General features: G+C 31.8%; 1 protein-coding gene across 7 annotated transcripts in view; it reads left to right on the top strand.

Moving 5' to 3' along the window:
- Positions 1 to 19,844, top strand: part of RALGAPA1 (Ral GTPase activating protein catalytic subunit alpha 1) — a 211,538-nt gene that overhangs the window by 76,514 nt on the left and 115,180 nt on the right. For 5 of the 7 annotated variants that reach the window (XR_005657968.1, XM_039885675.1, XM_039885669.1 and 2 more), the window contains 5 exons: positions 8,743 to 10,275; positions 12,022 to 12,146; positions 13,187 to 13,403; positions 14,458 to 14,634; positions 19,103 to 19,255. Coding sequence is in view for 6 of the 7 variants with exons in the window: in XM_039885675.1 (XP_039741609.1) it covers positions 8,743 to 10,275; positions 12,022 to 12,146; positions 13,187 to 13,403; positions 14,458 to 14,634; positions 19,103 to 19,255 (2,205 nt within the window). In the remaining variant the exon portion in view is untranslated. The remainder of the gene's footprint in view (positions 1 to 8,742; positions 10,276 to 12,021; positions 12,147 to 13,186; positions 13,404 to 14,457; positions 14,635 to 19,102; positions 19,256 to 19,844) is intronic. The other 2 variants (XM_039885672.1, XM_039885673.1) reach the window with 1 other exon arrangement.

Here is a 19,844-nt window from a genome sequence, read left to right as displayed (position 1 = left end):
AGTAGCAGTGTGTACATATGTCATTATAGATGTCTCACAGAAGATGACTTGAAAGGTAGCAGAGCCATCGTTTTGACTAGCAATGTGGTAAATCTTGCAATGGAACTAAGCAAAGGAAGTCAGTCATCAAGAAAAGTACATAATCTAAGAGTTACTTTGGAATAAATCCTTGTGTTTATGTTAGATTATGATAGTATATAGAATTCTAAGAACTCATTTTTAAACCAAATTAAAAAAAAAAAATTCTGTGAGGTCTCAATTTCTGTGGAGCCTCAAAACCTGTTCAGCTTTCCAGTCTTGCCTCAGGTTATTGATCCCCCAGGACTGGGATGGTCTCTTCTTCAATAAGATTTAATTAACATATAATAAAACATAGATCCTAGATTCAGTTCCATGAGTTTTGAGAATTGTACACACCTCTTTTAACCATTACCCCAAATAAAATAGTTTCCATTACCCAAAAAATTCCCTAGAGAATTCTTCCCACTCACAAGCACACACATGCACACGCACACACGCACACTCACACACACACACAACCACTTTTAATTTCTCTCACCATAGGTATTTTTCTTTTAAAAAAAAATATGAATAAAATCATATAATGTCTTGTCTTTTAGACAGAAGCAGACGCATGTTGAATACAGTTACTATTCAAAATGTGCTAGCTCAAAGAAAGTTGGGTATTTTTGCGCATTTTGCGCATTTTTGGGTACTTTCTTAATCTCTCTTAGGCATGTTTCCCAGACATTGCCACTTTTGGTGAGGTTGCTGTTTTTTTATTTCGTTTTGTTTTGTTTTTAACGACCTATCTTCCTTTCAGTTCCCAATGGACTGTAGACTTATGTGAGGAAGGCACATTTTTATGAATAATGATTTTTCAGGTTAAGTCTTTCCACCCTCCCCAAACTCATTAAGATCAGAGATTTCTCCCAAACGAAGTGGGGTACATAATTGAAAGTTAACTGTATATAGATACACAGACACTCTTGTGTTTGGTATTATTTAGAAATACTGTAAATGAAAAAATTTAGTATTGGCTTTTCTTAAAATGAGAAAATAAAATATTCAGTTATCAGATGTGATATGTTTGTGTTTTCTAGTTCAGAATACCTTGATTGAGAAAGTTATTTCAGCATATTCTTTATGATACTTTTGAGAGATGTTCAATATTATTTTTGAACCTAAAATACAGTTAATTAGAAATAATGAATTTCTAATGGATTCATGAAGATTGGTAGTTGATTTAGTAGTTTATCGATGACAATAATAAAATAGAAGATTTGACCTCAAATCTAAACCTGGATGGTCAATAAGTATTTGATGATGAATGAATATATTTAACACGAGTAAAATTAAGATACCCGAATAATTTAAATCATCAGTGCAAATAGTAAGATTAGAAAATAAATAAATGGAATAATATGAATTTTAATATATGGAAGAAAACATTTTTATTACATTTGATGCATAGCTACAAATAAAAAATTAGGATATTTTGTCTCTTTGGTGCTCCATTGAAGCACTGTTCCTTCCTGTATTAGTAGCACTGATTTTGGTTGCTTACATCAAATTATAATTTAGTCACCTAAATTGGCAAACAAAACAATGTTTCTGCTCTTACAACTAAATTAGATATAGGTAAAAGAAACTGAATTTGTTGTAAACTTCTCTAGATATATTTTTTGCTTCAAGATTTTCTTTAAAATATACATAAAATATTTAGTGCAAGCCATTTATGACATGTTTAGAAAAATTAAAATGAGGTTTGACCACCAATTCTTAAAAGTTTGGCCACCAATCCTTAAAAGGATTAAATAAAAATGTCAGAAATGATTTATTTTTCTCAGAATCTTGAGAACTTTACAAAATGTATTGTCTGCAACTTAAACAATATTTTGGCAGATATGCATGTTAAGTGCTACAATATTATTAGTACACTAAAATAAAGGTGAGGTTGTACCCTTTGAAGTGTTCTAAAGTAGTTTCTTACCCAGGATAAATTCCTATTTTAGAATTCTTGCTTTGCTGTAAATACATAATTCTGAAAAATTACCTTTTTATGATTTGATTGGGGGAGGTGTTTTATGAAGAATGTTTGAATTTTCTAAATGACAGCTTTATTTGTTGTTATTTTCATTTCTCCCATTTGGGATAAAATGTCTTATATGATAGATTTAAAGATTTAGATAGTAGTGAGACAGCAGTCACTAAATTAAAACAAACTTATATCTGGTTATCAAAATAATGTTAATTTTAGGAAATACCGATTGTATGGAAAAGTATAAAAAATTATAATCCTTCAAACCAATGTTTATTGATAAAATTGTCTCCAGTTTTTTTGTGTGTGTGCATATGTACATATCCAGTATAAAACCATAATTAGATTGTTATTTTGGGTAAAAATCATTTTTCTTTTAGGACTTTAAAAAGGCAAGAAACATAAAAAGTAGCAGCAAAACCTCCTTTTCTGAGAAATGATTTATGAGTGAATTCAGCACTTTCAAAGCTGTTCTATAAATTGAGAATATTTTCTAAGAAATGTTAGTAGATGTATAAGGAGTTAAAGATTCATAGTGTACATCATCAATGTATTAAAGGCCCCCAGAAGTCTTGATAAGGAAATGTTTAATTCACTATTTCTCAAACTTATTTAAGCATGGAGAACTTTTCCAGGTACACATATTGACATCCTGTAGCACAAAAATTTTAGAGAAAACATCAAACTAACGTCATAATTTAAATATTAGCTTTATAAAAATTGGACAGGATTATTCTTATATAGGCTTACACAGTAGAAATCTGAATTACTGGATTTAAAAAAAAAAAATTGCCCCTGTGGTTCTTGAAGGCAAATTGAAGGCCTAGAGTTTACTTTTTTAGGTGTTAGTTGCATTGAGGAGGAGGGGTTAGTGGTTGGAGGAGGGAGAGGGAGAGGAGAAAGGAGCTATATGAATAGATTTTTTAAACTAGTGCTACCCCAAATTTTTTTTAAAAATTCACCATAGATCCTCAACCATTCAATATTTGGCTTATGTTGTCTTCTGAGGTTTGAGTAAATTTTACTTTAGAATAGTTTAATGTACAGAGAGAATAAGGGAAATGAATTACTTAAGGGAAAAAAATGTTTTGCGCAGTATTTTATCTTTACCTCATTTGAGCAGGCTTAATTAAAATCATAATAAAATATTTCCTGGGTGTATCATCTAAGATCAGGAGTTGAGGTTTCTGTAATAACTTCACACACACACAAAAAATAAAGTAAAAAATAATAATAATAATGAAACTAATAGACAGTCACTCTAGATTTTGGTTAGAGATAGAATTTTCCAGAAAAATATTTACCTGGTCCTCTTGAAGCCTTATGGGAGTAAAAGGAAACTCCTTTTAATTCCCCCTTTTTAAAAAAATATACTAAGATTTTTAAAAATGGACCGCAGTTTTCAAAATACTCTATTTTTATCCAGCCTTTTTTCTTTTCTTTTTCTCCAGATAGTCTTGGTTAGATGTCCATTCTACCTAATTGTTGTGAGTGTGTTGCTATATGGTATAACTTTATACAGACTAAACAAGTTGAATAGCTGAATATCCTTCAAGAGTTTTCTTAAGCTCTGAGGACTTGTTCAAAGGCATTGACACTGTGTCAGTGACATTAATTCTTAATATCAGACTCATCTCATAATGAAAGTATTTTTTTCCAAGCTCATGCTTGAGATTTTGATAGAATAGGCTGAGGGTTGCACAAGCAGCTAACATTTTTTAAAGCTCTACAAGTTAATACTAATGTCTATGCAAGCACACTCTCCCTGCCTTTCTCTGGCACTAGATTGTACATCTGCACATTTGGTAGCCCAGTCTAGCAGTCTTTAATTTTCATGATAAACAGATTTGAGAGAAACCAGAAATCTCAGTAATTAATTGTTCGTAAGCAAATTAACTTTTACTGTCAAAAATAATACTTTAATGAAAGAAGGGATGTAAAAGAACAAAGCATGGTGGGCAATTGACTTTATACTTTTGCAGCTATTTCTTATTCTTTTCTAGTCGAGTACTATGGGTTTCTCACCCTGAAATTAAGTTCACAGACCCACTTTCTTCCAATTAGTTTTAAAACTGCTAATGTGTTTGCCATATTTGTTGCTGTTAAGACTCTTGTTTGTATAAGCCAGATTACGTAGACTGCTAATGTGACTAACAATGCTTCATTATTTGAATTGTGCTCTATAGAGCAAAATAGTTTCATCTATTTTCTGAGTATCAGGAGAACAAAGATGGTATCTTTCACACTTCATCCTGTTCCTAAATTCTGCCTGATCAAGAGAATTTTCCATCTCTAATCAAAAAGTAGGCCCTTTACACAATCAAGGAATTTCTTCTTATCAATATGTGATAGTAATCTTTTATAACTTTTTTATCTATAATTTACTGGTTCTAGCATAATTCTAAGTTGTGTTTGTTTTTGTTTTTTTTTTTGCTGAAATAATTTTGTGTTCGTTTTTTAAAAAGTACCTCTCAAAAAAAATTTGAAGCTAGAAATTTGTCTGGAGATAGACAAATGACCAATGTATCTTTTACAATACAAAAATTATAGTTTTGTTTATGAACATTCATGTTTATGAATGTTATGAATGTTCATAAACAGATAAAACTATAATTTTCGTATCGTAAAAGATACATTGGTCATTTGTCTATTTCTAGAATTTAAGAGTCAGCAAAATAATATTGGATAAGAGTAGAAGATAGTTTAGTAGTTTAAATTTTAGTGGTCTAATTAAAATTAATTGAGCTTGGTTTGTTGCTTTTCAGTCTTTTCATATGATTTCAGTGATGTAGATACTGCTTTGAATTACCTATAAATTGAGCATCTAATCTTAAAAAGACTAGTTTTTAGTAGCCTATATTAGTTATTTAATTGGAAACATAGATGCTCTATAATCCTTGCTTACTTTGAAGATAACGTTGCCATTTTTGCCCAAATAGGCCAAAAAAATAATTACATAAAAGACATTGTCTTTTCCTTTAGGTAATTCCAGAAAAAAACCTGAGCTTCAAAATGGCATCAGTCTCTCTGTATGTTAATATAAGTGATTTTATGAATTCAGGAACTGTAAAAATATTATTACTGATATTTGTAATGGAGAACAGAATTTCACTTTGGTGAAAGGGATTTTGGCACTTGATTCTGTACCTTGTTTTAGAAATTACTAAAATTTTCTAGTAATATGATAGTATTGTAACTTAAGGAGTTTATTCCCCTGAGGGCCTAACTCAATATTTTGCTAATTAGCAACTGTTCATTTTTAATGAACAGTTTAAAGAGCAAAAGACATGCTTTTCTTCTACAACTGTTTATTGAGCCCCTATTATGTTATAAGAGCTATTTTAAGCAGTGGTGATAATATGTTAATACAAAACATAAATTCTAGTGGAAAGAATTTTTTTTATACATTAAACACTAATATTACACTTTTAATTTACAGTTTTTCTTTTGAAATAGCAAAGTTTTCCTTGAAACAGAATATTCAGAAAAAAACTAGTTTTTAATCTAGAAATAATTTCCAACACTTTAATGCTAAACATATTAAGGCAATCCAAAGATAAAATTTGACATCTCTGTACTTTGTAGGATCTATAGGAAGCATTTTCTCAATGTTCAAAAGCTTTTTTTAGTTTGTTAAACTTTTTTCTTGGTTTGCTCATTCAGTGTTTACTAACACTTTAGATTAAACCAATTTAATTTAGAGACTGGTATTATTCAAGGTAAAATGTAAGCAACATAGTTAAATTATTGTGAAGGCCATTTTTGTTTAAACCTGATGCCACCATTATTTTTGGCTATCCAATACAAAGTTTGTCCATTGTTTTTTTCTGTATAATTTACAAACATTTGTTTTTGACTGTTATTATTTCTAAGATTTTTTTATACAGATAAATTTTCTTAATAATACAGTTTTTACCAATTTAAAGAATTTGTTTCATAAATATATAACATTATTATTAAAGAGAATAAGAACATGGTCTAATTTTTGCCTTACTCGATATCCCAGCTCTCTACTTTCTAGTTGTGTAACCTCAGACAAGTCATTTAAATAGTTTCTTCATTTTTAAAAGGGGATAATTACACTTCACAGAGTTGTTGTGAGGATTAAATGACTATATTTAAGATGCTTAGAAATGCCTAGCATGTAGAAAAGACTATATATGGTTTAGCTGTCATTTAGTCCTTAACAAAATCCTATTATATTTAAGACCTGGTAGAGTCAGTTATGCATAATTCAAGTGCTGACATTGGTTTCCTGTCACCATTATTTTCTTCTTCGATTTTATGCAGTTAGTATTGTCGTTTGCTCATGTAAGAACTATATTTAAAACTTAAAACATTCAAAAAGTTTTTTGTTTAAATTCTCTAACAGTACATTATTGGTAGAAAAATATTGGTTTATTCTTTTTAAAGCTGTCTCCCTCATAAACTTGCATAAAAGTTTTAGATACTCATATGTGATAACAAAAGTTTAGGAAAAAAATACTTTGGCTGAAATAATGGTTAAATTTTCTAATATTCAAGGTGAGGATTGGGTTTTGGAAGAAAGTCCTAAAAACAGAACTTCACAGTAATCTCTACTGCCTTCTTTAGAATGGAAAAATTATGAAATACCAGTAAACTAAAAATTAAAATTAATATTCTACTTTTTTTCTGAAGTTCATGTATTTGCTAGTCTCATAATATTAGATTTTAAGAAGATTTTAAGATTTCGATTTTGAATTTGGAGCTGATAAAATTTCAACTATAAAATTTTAAAGAATTTTTTACGTAAAAGTTATATAGTATTTGTCATAACTTTGCTGTCATAACTTTATATAGTATTTGTCATAATATTCCTATTAGAATATTTTGTGGAAAGAAACTAATCTCTGTTCTCTAGGCAGAAGTTATTTGAATGGATTATGAGAGATATAACAAACCAAAATACTTATATTTATCAAGATGCACAAATATGCATTAGTTATCTTCTGCAGTAATAAATAATAAGTATAAATACATAAATGTGAAGATTCTGAGGCAATGGTTTGCTTCTCATTTAGAAGAATTTCTAAGTGGAATGTATGAAGAAGACACCCAGTGTCATTTTTTAAAGTATTATACCCCCTTCGGCCTAATGTTAAAAGAAATTAATTGTTTCAACTTTAGGAGATACTGCGTATTTGAGCTATGTTGGTTGGCTAAACATGTATCTTCAGGAATATAGTGGAATCTTGACATAATACAAATCTCTCTTGATCCGAATTTAGTATAAAGTGGTTCCTTTTGAATATCAAAGAGGGTGATATGAATGAAATAGCAAGACTAGCCTCCTTTCATCCATAGCATGAATCCTGAGAATATTATGAATTACTGTCCCCATTTTATAAATGAGAAAACTGTTCTCAGAGTCTAGAGTAAAAAAACTTAAGTCATAGACCTAACAACATCAATAAATTACTTTGTGGTCTTGGAAAAGACACCGGCTTACTCTGCATCTAAACTTTTCATTTTGATTATTCAGTTATAGTTCTGTTACTTGTAACCTTTGCATTACAGATCTCAGTGAGTAGCAATATCTGACTTTTTGACTTCGTCCTTTTTGTTACATTTTGCTGTCTTCTAAAAAAGTTTTTTTTAGTTATTTCTAGATAATGAAAAGTTCTTGATAACATAGACACTGTATTTTACTTCTAAAATTTCTATTTTGTATATATCTGTACAGTTAAATAGTATTTCATCTTGTAATTTTCAATTTCATAAATATTTTTGAGGATTTACCATTTATTTAGCACTTTAGGCAAGAAAAGCAATGTGAACACTAAGCCACCTTCTCAGACTTTATAAATTTGAGAAAGTGGCTTCACCTCTTTGGGCCTCAATTTCTACAGAGCTAAATTAGATGATCTGTAATGTCCACTTGTATTCTAAAAATCTGTAGTTTTTCCAAAGAGATGTAAGAAGATAAACGTACAGTTTTTAAGGCTTGATGGTTTAATGGAAAGGGCCAATGACAGGCAGAGATGGTTTCTTCTTAGTGTTTTAAAGGTTTTTGTTGTGTCAGAGGTGAAAAAATACAATTAACTTTTTAACGATATTGATTTTATTTTTTAGGGATGAATAGATGTTAATACTATAATAAAATAAAGTAAAACACTTCATAGAACAGATAGTTTCCTGACAAAGAACTTTAGGAAGAGGGTGGAGATTTCCATTTGTAAGATGTGATCAAACAGATAGGCAAGATTTGAAGAAAAGATGATTCCTCTTGTCTGGTAAGGAAGGAAACAAGAATTTATGATACCCTCTAAGATTCTACAATGGGATATTTAGATCAGCTTTCTGTGTTAAGATCTACTTTTTCTGCTTGGAACTTAAATAAGTAGGAAAAATTGAATAGCAAGTTTGAATTGCTTGATTTATTGGCACAGCTCTATCTTTAACTGCACTTCCAAGTGTTTCATCACCTCACTGTCTTTCTGTGCATGTTAACATTTTAAAATGTATTCTAGTAGTTTTCTAATTCATTGACACTACATGCTGTTTTGGCTTGTGCCTGTCATTATTTAAAAACAGATTTTGTATTTTTAATAGATTTTCTTTCATTGAGCTTACAAAAATATCTCAGTTTTTTATTTTTAAGCATATGCTTAGAGTATGGTTGAAATTAATGCTTTTCATATTCATACAGTTCTACTCTACATAATTTTTCTTTCTTACAGATATTGATGATGCTCAAATACTTCCCCGCCCAACTAGAGTCAGACATTTCTCACAAAGTGAAGACACCGGAAATGAAGTTTTTGGTGCTTTGAATGAGGAGCAGCCACTGCCTCGAAGTAGCAGCACTTCTGACATCTTGGAACCATTCACTGTTGAACGAGCCAAAGGTGCAGTTCCTGTAATTGACAGTTCATCCCGTCATGCACCAAGCTTGCAGAGTTCCACAGAGGCTTCTTCAATAACTAGATCCACTGAAAGCCACATCACTGATACTCATAGTAGAGAGTCTTCTCTGGAAGTTGGTGATAGCATATATGACCATCTTTGTCACTTAATAGATCCAGTAGAACTTGCAGATTCAGCCTTTGAACAAATCCAGTACATTGACCTTGAAGGAGATGATGATCTTCTTTCCTCCCTGAAAGAATATTTTAAGGAAAACCAGGAAAATCACAGTAAAAATGAGTTAGGTAAAGATGCAGCTTCTCAGGAAGTGATTATTACAGTAAATAGGGATGAAAGGTCTTCTTTAGATAAATTAGAATACATAGACCAGGAAAGTAAATCAGAAGATATCCCCTCTTTTGTTGGGAATCCTGAAAACATACTGTTTCAAAAAGAACCAAACTCAGCTGTCTTCTTGAGTGATACCGCGCCTAACCAATTAGATAGTCTTACGAGAACAAAACCTTCTGAAAAATCTAAGCAACTAAACAATGATAAACAGTCATCAGAACCTAGTTCAGGTAGTCCTTGTGATAAAGAAAAGAGAAAATTTCTGTATAGGCAAGCAGCCACAGAATTAGATGCCTGTGTAGATGTAACACTAGTAGAAAAGGTTAAGGGTGTGCAAATTAATGAAAGAAAAACTGTCCCACATGTTATACATACCAAGAAAACCACACTAAAAGCACCCATTAACCGTAGAATGCCTCATGTTACAAACACTAGCAAGCTTTCTCCAACCAAAAGGAGCTTGTCTGAAACAGTAACTCATAGAGCCAAAATCATGAAAATCGCTACTAAAAAACGAAATAGTGTCCATGTTACTTTTAGACCATCTACTGAATCAGTTCAATTTTATAATCCTCTGGAAAACAAAGAGGCTCCATGGAAGACGAGACTGCGGAAACTCAGTGGCCTTAGTAGTAGCAGTAGCAGCACCAGCAACCCCCATACCAGCTCAAATAGTGTTACAGAGCTAGTAAAACCTGGTGTGTACAGGCCTCTAGATACAATTACTATGTCAGTAAGTAGTAAAACAATTAAGGAATCTACAGAGATTCCCACCATAGTACAAAAGGAAGGAATCGCAGGTAGCCAGTTAAGTAGTCGTAGTACTCTTAGGTCATCAGGTCATGAGGCAGGACTACCACAAGGCTCCCTGGGTGGCGTTTATAAAACTGTTGTACATGCTCTTTCAAAGCCGAAGGCAAATGTTTCCCCACAGAGGCAGAACAGAATGCCACCAGAGGCTCCACTGAGGGATCTGTACAGTCATGTAATGGGCTATTTTGGAAGGAAAGCTGCAGGTGAGCACTTACAGTGTGCAGAGCGCAAAAGGAGAAAGACAGCACCAGTTTGGCTTTATGCAACTGAAGCAAGCTATAAGCAATCAAAAAGCTTTGGGATGGTCACTGCTTTCTCTCTGTTTGGTTATGCATGCGCCTTTTCCCAGCTGTATTTTTCCCAGCATACAATGTTTATTTAAATTACTAATTTCCCTTATAAGGCATTTAGTTAAACCTCTTTGCTGCTGAACAGGATGGGAAAGAGGAAGATATAGGAAAATTTTAATGACCATTCAAAGGCTATCTAAATCGAATATTTTTGTGTGTGTGTGTATGTACTACAAGCCTTGAAATTAAGTTTACTGAGGAGTTGGAATACTTTCGCCCCCACCTCCCTATAGTTTGAGGGCACCAGCTGTATAAATGAGTTCATTTATTTTTACTGCTGATTTATTTGGTTTTATCTTTTTTCTTGGTAGAACATTACTTTGACATCATATAACATTATGGAAATCAAGGTCTACTCCCAGCACCAACATTTTTAATTATTACTGAAGAGGAAATTATTTCTTAAATCTCAAAGTGGATTTAGTTTCTTTTCATTTAAGTGATTTCCAAACAAAATTCATTTGTATAGAGTGCAAGTTATATCCTTGAAACACTTATCATTACTTTCTTTTTTCTGAGATTATAGATGTACATAAAGGTTTCATGATAGCCAATCATGATTTAAATATGGAACCTCTATGGACAGATTACAGAAAGCAAGATTATGGTAACTGTTTTATCTTGATTCAAATTTAAAATAACTTTACAGATATGAGAATTAACTTTCAGCAGTAAGGTAGGTTTTGATTTTATTTGTTTAACATGATTTTGTTAGCATGATTAACAGAACGCTGTATAATGAATGCAACTTGCATTGAGCCATTAATGCCACTTGAGGGCAGTATTTGACAGCTTAGCAAAGCCTGGCCCGTAATATAAAGATAATGGTATTTCACATTAAGCTCCTGACCATTGTATTTTCTTAACTTGAAATGCTTTGTAGTTCATTAGGAATATAAACAGTGCTGATTTTTCTTTAATTGCAGAGAAATCAACTTTTTAATAGCATAATAGTGAAATAATCTTATTTTCTAGAAATTAATTTCCGAAATGTAACACTTTCTTGGTAATGTAAATCATAATGTAGTCATTAAAAAAATCAAGATAACTATTTTGGTTTTTTTCCTTTTTACAGAAAAACCTTTGTGAAAATCTCTATTAAAACAATAAAATTAGATTTTGTAGTGAATAGGAACAAATGTCAAAATCATTGACTTTTTATTTATGAATAACTTAAATGCATTTATGTCCCACTGAGATTTGCCTAGATTCAAGGGATATATTTCTTGCAAATATTCTTTCAGGAAAAAGGAATTATAAATTATTAAGACTAAGTGGTAGCATAGTCGTAGGGAGAAAGATAAATATACCAGTTTCTTTATAGGCAATATTAACCTAACTCCAACTAGTGCTTATCTATAAGCTTTCTTGCTATTAAAGGTTATACTGAAGATTGACTAACATCTGCTTAGTTAAATAAAGTAAATATCAATTTACTAATTCTTAAATCTAAAAAGAGAGAAATTATTCATAAATGCATGTTTGGCAAATAATTGATATGGCATAGGTAATTTATTTTGGGTTGTTTTTGTTTGTTTCAAATTTAGAAAATGCAGTTAAGTCTTTCCTTACTATATATGGTTATTTATTTATTTTTAGTCAATAAAGAGGACATGAGCCAAAAACTGCCTCCTCTTAATAATGATATTGGCAGCAGCAATGCTAATGTTCCAGATCTGATGGATGAGTTTATAGCAGAACGACTTCGAAGTGGTAATGCCTCAGTAAGTATTATTTTGTTTATTTGATTTTAGAGAGGAGAGTAGAGAAACTACAAAATACATATTTGTACATGTATATGTATATAATATATGTGGGAATTTTTATTCAAAACAACCTTCCCCCCCAAATTTAACCATTTTTTAAATTAAAATTTTAAAATTATATTTTGTAGTATTTTTTATTCAAAGATACATAAAACAAGCATGCTTATGGTTTTGACCAGAGTGAATGGAATACCTGTTGGCTCAGCTACTGAGGTGAAAAACAGAGGGAGAGGCTAGCCTCTCCCTCTGTTTTTCACCTTGCTCGTAGGTTGTTCTGGTGTCTGTTGCCAGTCCTCAGCAGGAAAATGGGTTTTCTGACCAAACTCCTGTAATTTTGATAGCATAAATATTGATTGCTTAATCATTCCAGATAACTTTGGAATAGATTTTAAAGTTATCTTTGAGTTTTAGAATTTATGGCAAATTAAAATTGAAGCAATTTTAACCCTAATAATGCTTATTTGGTAAAGACAAATATATGCTGAACTACTTTTTTTGAATGGTCATATTCCATTTGGGTTTCAGCTTGTCTTTAGTAAAAGTCTGTGGGTCCATTACATTTCCTTTTTTTTTTTTAGTTCAGTGTTTTTTCTTGAGTGAGAAAAAATTATAGAATCATTATATATAATCATTATAGAATGATATCTTTGCATCATTCTTTTCTTCCTCTACTCCATTCTGATTGCTGCTGCTTTTTCCATTTGAATATTTTGTTCTATGTCTTAATGTATATTCACTTCGTAGATCCTTTTGGGGCTTAAGAGTCTCATGCCTAGCACCATCTGATATTTGGGTCTTTGCTTCAGGCAGACCAACAGTAGTTCAGGCTCTCGTTCCATACAATTATATAGATTGTTTGGTTAGTGTATTTTCCCCCTCCTACTTCAGGCCCTAAATCTCAACATTTATTGTGATAATTGTCTTGGAAATTCAAGTTTTCAGATCTTTAATGAGAATTTAAAAACCTTTTTTTCATGATAAATCTCTCTTGAATTTAGACTATGACAAGAAGAGGAAGTAGTCCAGGCAGCCTGGAAATTCCCAAAGACCTCCCTGATATGCTAAACAAGCAGAACCAAATGCGCCCTATTGATGACCCAGGTGTACCTTCAGAATGGACATCTCCTGCAAGTGCAGGGAGCAGTGATCTTATCAGCTCAGATAGTCATTCAGATTCTTTCAGTGCTTTTCAATATGATGGCCGAAAATTTGACAGCAAGTATCTTACTCTATTTTAACAATATGGGGTTTTCGTTGATTTCTCTTCAAGACTGACTTGTAGATCATGTAACCATCACCTTCCTCTGTAATGTTACTTAGACAAGGGGTTTCTACGTATTTTTATTTCATTTTTTAGTGAAATTCCAAGGGAAGTTTTAGGGAATCACTTCAAATTGGGACCATTGTTTTACTAAACTCAAGACACTTAAAAAAAAAGCAAAAAATACTGTTCTTTCCTAAAACAAATGATATTTTAAAACCAAAAATGTAGAAAAGAAAAAAACATTAGGGTAGACTTGATGTTAAAGGATAGTCATGGTTATGAGTTGGAAATATTTTGTACACTCATATTTGGGAATTACTGTCTAGTTACATCTAGTGCTTCAGTATGTTCAGTACAGTTATGTTCAATGCTACGGTACCCAGAACGTTTCTTGAATAATCATTTCATGTTAAAATGACATCAGTGATATTATTTGGTCCTATGTCACTACCATATAGCTTTTTTTCTGTAATTATATATTACACTTGGCAGTCAGTAAAGGGTACCAGAATTTTTTTTTAAAAAGTCAAAACCTTGGAAACCAAGTTTTTGAAGGGCTAGGAGATACATTGGAGAATTACATGTTTCCTGCCCTTATGGATTATATACTGCTCTGATCTCAGACTGGGAATATGATTTAAAAGAAAAATAATTTTTATCATCTATATATGTCCATTTTTATTATCTATACCTGTACTAGAAATTATAAAATACTTGAAAAGCAGTAAATATATTACCAGCTATCAGAAAATATGGATAAGAATAGTGATGATATGTCTTTTATCATTATTGTTAATAATAAGCTATGAGAACCTTTAAAAATTTGTTTCTAATTATAAACTTCATAATGTTAACATTATTTATACTTGCCTGAGTGGTATGTAAATAGAATAGATTTAGAGAGAATGTTAATGTTAAATCATTTTGCTGAAGTAGCTGTGTCTCTTATAAATATTTTTGTTCCATGATTGGCACTTCCATATACTAGCATTTCTTTTTCTATAGATTTTGGCTTTGGAACTGATACTGGGATTGCATCCTCTGCTGATGTGGATTCAAGTTCTGGCCATCATCAGAGTGCTGAAGAACAAGAAGTAGCTAGTCTAACAACTCTTCACATAGATTCAGAAACAAGCAGTCTTAATCAACAAGCTTTTTCTGCTGAAGTTGCAACGGTTACTGGTAAAGTTACTCAAGGGAATGTATTCTTTTTTTTTTTCGGTCTCCATGTGGCTTCTTCTTTATATCCTTAGTTATAGGAGTTCTGTTCAGCTAGTATTCAGGTGGTTCTCCAGGTTGATTATTCTATAATTAATTTAGTTGTAATTTTGATGTGGCTCTGTGATGTAAGCACAGTGCTTACCTACTCCGCCGTCTTGACCTGAACCTCGAGAATGTATTCCTTAAATACATTTTTTAAGCCACCAAAGAATCTGTTTAGAATTTTATTTGATAGATTTTAAGTATTATTTATTACTTAAAAAAGTATTATTTATTATTATTTAAGTAAAATTTTTTTTACTCATTTTGTAATAATGGAGAGAAGAAAACATCAACATAAGAATTTCTTGACCTGGAATCTACATGGATAAGCTTCAGGGGACTGTATGAACAACTAATATTGTATGCAAAATTTGTATGTGTTTGTACCAGAGCCCTCCCTGCAGCGATTTTTAAATAGCTAACCCAAAAGAGGTTACGAACTGCTGTACTATACCTTTTTCATTGTCTTTCAAAGTCAACTTAGATTTTTATAGATTCCTTTGGCAAAGTAGTTATTATAGAATATGTAGAACAATTGCCTATTAGAAGGCCTGTTTTTCAGTGTACTTATATTCTATGTTTATACACTAAATTATCCTTTTCGGTAACTTTTTACATGTGGTCTAATCCAACAATCGTGAAATGCAGGATACAGTTATTGCAAAGTTAGTACAATGACCACAGGGAGCTTGAGCAGCTAATGGTCCATAGTTCAGGAGGTCCACTGTGTGAGCCAGATTTACTCTGGTTTCCACTGCAGTTTGATGCCCTTTGGTGGGTTATTATCCTTTCCAGTTTAAATATTAATAGGGTGGTTTGAGCATCCTGTGGTTGGCAGGAACTTGCAAGACTAGAACAGAGATTTCTGCATGTCTGAATTAGGCATATTTCCTCAGCCAAACCAAAGAGTAAAATACTCAATAGGCAAGAACCCATCCTGTTTTTCACAGACTAGTTTTTCCACATCTTTTCTATCAGGATAAGTAAGAACTTTAGCCTGTCCAATTGCAGAATGAGGGCTGAGTGGAGGATAGGAGCCAATGGGTTAGTTAGATCAACAGTCCTATTATTACAGAATTTAAATTATTTAAAAATTTCTGAGAAAATTCCTATTTTATAATAAGTAATTTTTACTATAGCTGTCCTTAAAAATCAGATGAAAAGATACTCAACATTACTAATAATCAGGAAATGTGAATAAAAACCATGAGATACCACTACACACATAATGAAACAGCTCATGTTAAAAACACTGACAATACCAAGCTTTGAAGAGGGTTGGAATAATTGGAATTATCATACATTACTAATGGGAATGCAGAATGATAGAGCCACGCTATAAAATTCTAGCAGTATCTTTTAAAATTAAACATCTATTTATCATATGACCATTCCTAGGTATTCACCTCAGACAGTTTTATGTGAAAGTTCATGGCAGCATTATTCACAGTAGCTAAAACAGCACAAATGTTGATTAAACAGTGAATGGATAATCAAATTGTGATGCGTTCATTCATTGAATATTGTTTGGATTAGTACTCAATAAAAAAATATTAATATATGCAAAATCATAACTGACTCACAAACATGCTAAATAAGAGAATTCAAATACAAAAGACTACGTTCCATACTTTATTATTCCATGTATTGGAAGTTCCAGAAAAGACAAAACTGTAGTGACAAAGCAGATCACTGATTACTTGGAGTGAGCTGGGAGTAGCAAGTTTTTAGTGGTGATGAACTGTTAATATATTTTGTTGATTACATGACTGTACAATTGCCAAATTCATTTCACTGAACACTTAAAATGGGAGAATAAAAATAATGGGGTTTTATGTTCTACTGTGACACAAATTTTAATATTATCAAAAATAAATTTTTGAACAGTGTAGTGAGATTACTGAACCTTGAAAAAAGTGGAATTTCAAGGTAGAATTAATGAACTGCCTGAGAAATTTCCTCACTTAGAGATCCACTGCATAATTCTCTGAGCCTGTGACTCAAAAGAATTCCATCATATGTCTCTGTCTTAATCTGGAGTCTAGCAGTTTTTTTGAAGGAAGGAAGAGTTTCTAAATGTAACTGTTGGTGAATTAGAGGTATTTCCCACATAAGCCATTTTCTAGTTTTCTTTAAGCTATTTAAAAGATTATAATATATAAAAAAAAATGTGATCGCACCTTATTTCTTTTTAGTCATCAAAAATAGAATTTGACATGAAAATTCTTTTGAAAATAAAACTTGATATGTGTAGAGAACTTGTTTAAGGTTTTTGCCTCAGTATGATTTTTGGATAATTCAATGTCTAAGAATTTTTAATATCTATGTAGTGTATATTTACTATACATAGTGACTATTTCTAGGACTCTTAAGAATTTTTATTAGAAATTCTAATCTTAATCAGTGCCATTGGTAACAGTGTAGAGGTGTTTGTCTAAGAAACTAAAGCAATTGTTAGACTGATTGATATCTGTTTAGAGCACATAAAATTCAGCAAACAGTACAACTCCATATATACAAACTATTCAATATAATTTTCTGAAGGTGAAGTTTGCATGTTTTATCACACTATTAACTTTGAGAATAGCTGTATTCTATCAAAGGATATAGGAGTCCTGCAATCTTCTATTTTCCTGTAATTTTTTCAGAAACTAAAAGAAATCTCATATAGGAGTTAAAAACAAATTAACCTGTTTTCAGGGTGTGACTATCTTTATAGCAATATTTTTTTTCTATTTTAAAAAATTAAGAGGAAAATGCCTATAAGTCAGCCATTATCGATTGTTATTAATAACATTAAATGCAGTAATGATTCTCTAATAGCTAATCTTAATTAAAACATTTCTTGGTCTCAGTTCTCAAAACTGAATCAGATTTTTATGGATGAAGTAATAAATGGAGAAAAGAAATAGATTTGTATTGCAAAGCAGTTGACTAAAAGACTAATTTTTTGGGTCACATAAAGTTTTTGATAAATATCGAGGAGATTGTTTTCATTGTGCCCTCAGCAGTTTGTGTTTATATTAAGGTATAGAATCCTTAAGTTTCTGTAGCTGTCCTTTAACATGACTTTGCGCTGCATGAATTTGCCCCAAATCTCAAATGAAGGACAGGAAACTTACACCTACGGTGTATCATAATTGAGCCCAGATATAGAGTTGTAAGACTATCATTCAATAGGCATTTATAGCTCTATATGTACTTTTTAAGGCATTTATTATGTTATAATGTAGAATGACACGGGCAGAGTGTTTTGATTATTGAGTCCAGAATATTGATATTTCTTTGCCAGAAAGAAGCTTAAAAATTAAATGAAGACTTAATATTTTAACTGCAGCGCTTCAGTACAGCCACCACCAATTGTTCAGTACAGTATTAATTTATGCTATACATAATTTAAAATAACAGGAATGCCTGCCACGTGCCAGACATTTTACTAGGCACTGGCAATACTGCAGTATATAACATAGATTCAGTCCTGTTTTTATAAAGTATGTGCACTACTGAAGGTTATTTAGAACTAAACAGGCAGTTTCAAGTCAGTGTGACAATTGGTATAATGAGGAGGTACAAGGACTTATATAGCAGAGACTCTTTATACACACTGGGTAGGTCAGGATTAGACAGTGTCTAAAATGAAACCTGAAAAATAAATAGAAGTTAACCAGACCTAAAAGAACAGGATTAGGACTCCTTGTAAAGGAAAAACATGTAAAAGGCTAGAGGTATGTTACATTCTGATATATATCAGTAGTTTATTTTCTATGGCTAGAATTTAAAAATACTAGAGGGATTGTGGAGCAGTAAGAAAGTTGCAGAAAGACCGGAAAACCACACTAAGAAATTTGGGCTTATGCTGAGGCCACTAAGGAGCCATAGAAGGACTTTAAATGAGGGAGTGATATTAGATTAGATTTTTAGATCTTTTTGCTGCTTTATGGAGAATGGTTTGGGAAGAAGGAATAGGGGTGAGAGGGAGACTAAAGGCTAGGACCACCAGGGACCCCTGTAATTCAGGCTACCAACGATAGGAGCATATAGAGCCACAATAAGCAAGTTCTTCTCTTGAACCGCCCCATGTTTGAAGTAAATGCAGTAGAGTAGTAGTGGGTATCAGAGTTTCTATAGCTGGACCACGAGTGGGAGTAGAGATTCTAGCTCTTACTGATATGTCCATTTCTGATTCCATTGTAGTCCCATTGTAGACATTAGAAGAGACCCCTGGATAAAAAGTTTTGTATAATATTATGATTTTTACCTCTTTTGCCAAGTTATAACCTTTTTAATCTTTTGATGTTTTTCATTTGTTTATTAGAGCTTTAAGCATTATATCTTAGAAGATATTAAATATCCTCTTTGTGGTAATTTTATGAAATTATATTTACAGGTTCAGAAAGTGCTTCTCCAATTCATTCTGCTCTGGGATCCAGATCACAAACACCTTCTCCTTCCACTTTGAATGTAGATCATATGGAACAGAAAGATCTACAGCTCGATGAGAAACTCCACCACTCTGTTCTTCAGACGCCAGATGACCTAGGCAATAGTTGGAAATTAAATATTTCCCATTTCTCCTTTTAAGGCATTAGTGTCAGGAGGTCTTAAAATAAGGCATCTTAAATCTGATTATGTATTATACATATTTATTATGTATTATTGTAAGCCATTAGACTTTTCTAAGACTTTTGGAAATTTGTTACTTTAACATTTTTCTTGCTCTTAAAGGAAGATATTTATACTCTGATGTTTGTTACTCATTATTTTATTATAGTTGATTACAGTCCTGGCATTAGTGATTGCATTAATTATGTATGTTACATTATCATTGATACAGTGCCATTCATTTCCTAAAGCAGGAAATTCATAATTTGGCATCATTATTCTTAATGTTGTATCTGAAGAACCTGCTGACTCACAGGAGAAAGTAGTAGCATTATCATTTGCTAATCAAGTTTTCAGTGAAACAATTGATCAGATCAGTAATTCTTTATTGATTTTGATTCTGCAAGTGTATCAAATTAAAAATAGGCCATCCAAATGAAGTATTTTTATTTTTACGTAAATGTTCAAAAGTGACTAGGAAACCGTAGAAACTGCAAATTTTTAAAAAAGTTATTTTTGCTAAGTCC

The sequence above is a fragment of the Pteropus medius genome, unplaced genomic scaffold (genome assembly GCF_902729225.1).
Source record: "Pteropus medius unplaced genomic scaffold, Ma_sr-lr_union100, whole genome shotgun sequence".
Classification (NCBI taxonomy): Eukaryota; Metazoa; Chordata; class Mammalia; order Chiroptera; family Pteropodidae; genus Pteropus; species Pteropus medius.
Note: the sequence above shows the minus strand (reverse complement) of the source record. Positions and strands in the feature narration are given on the sequence as shown.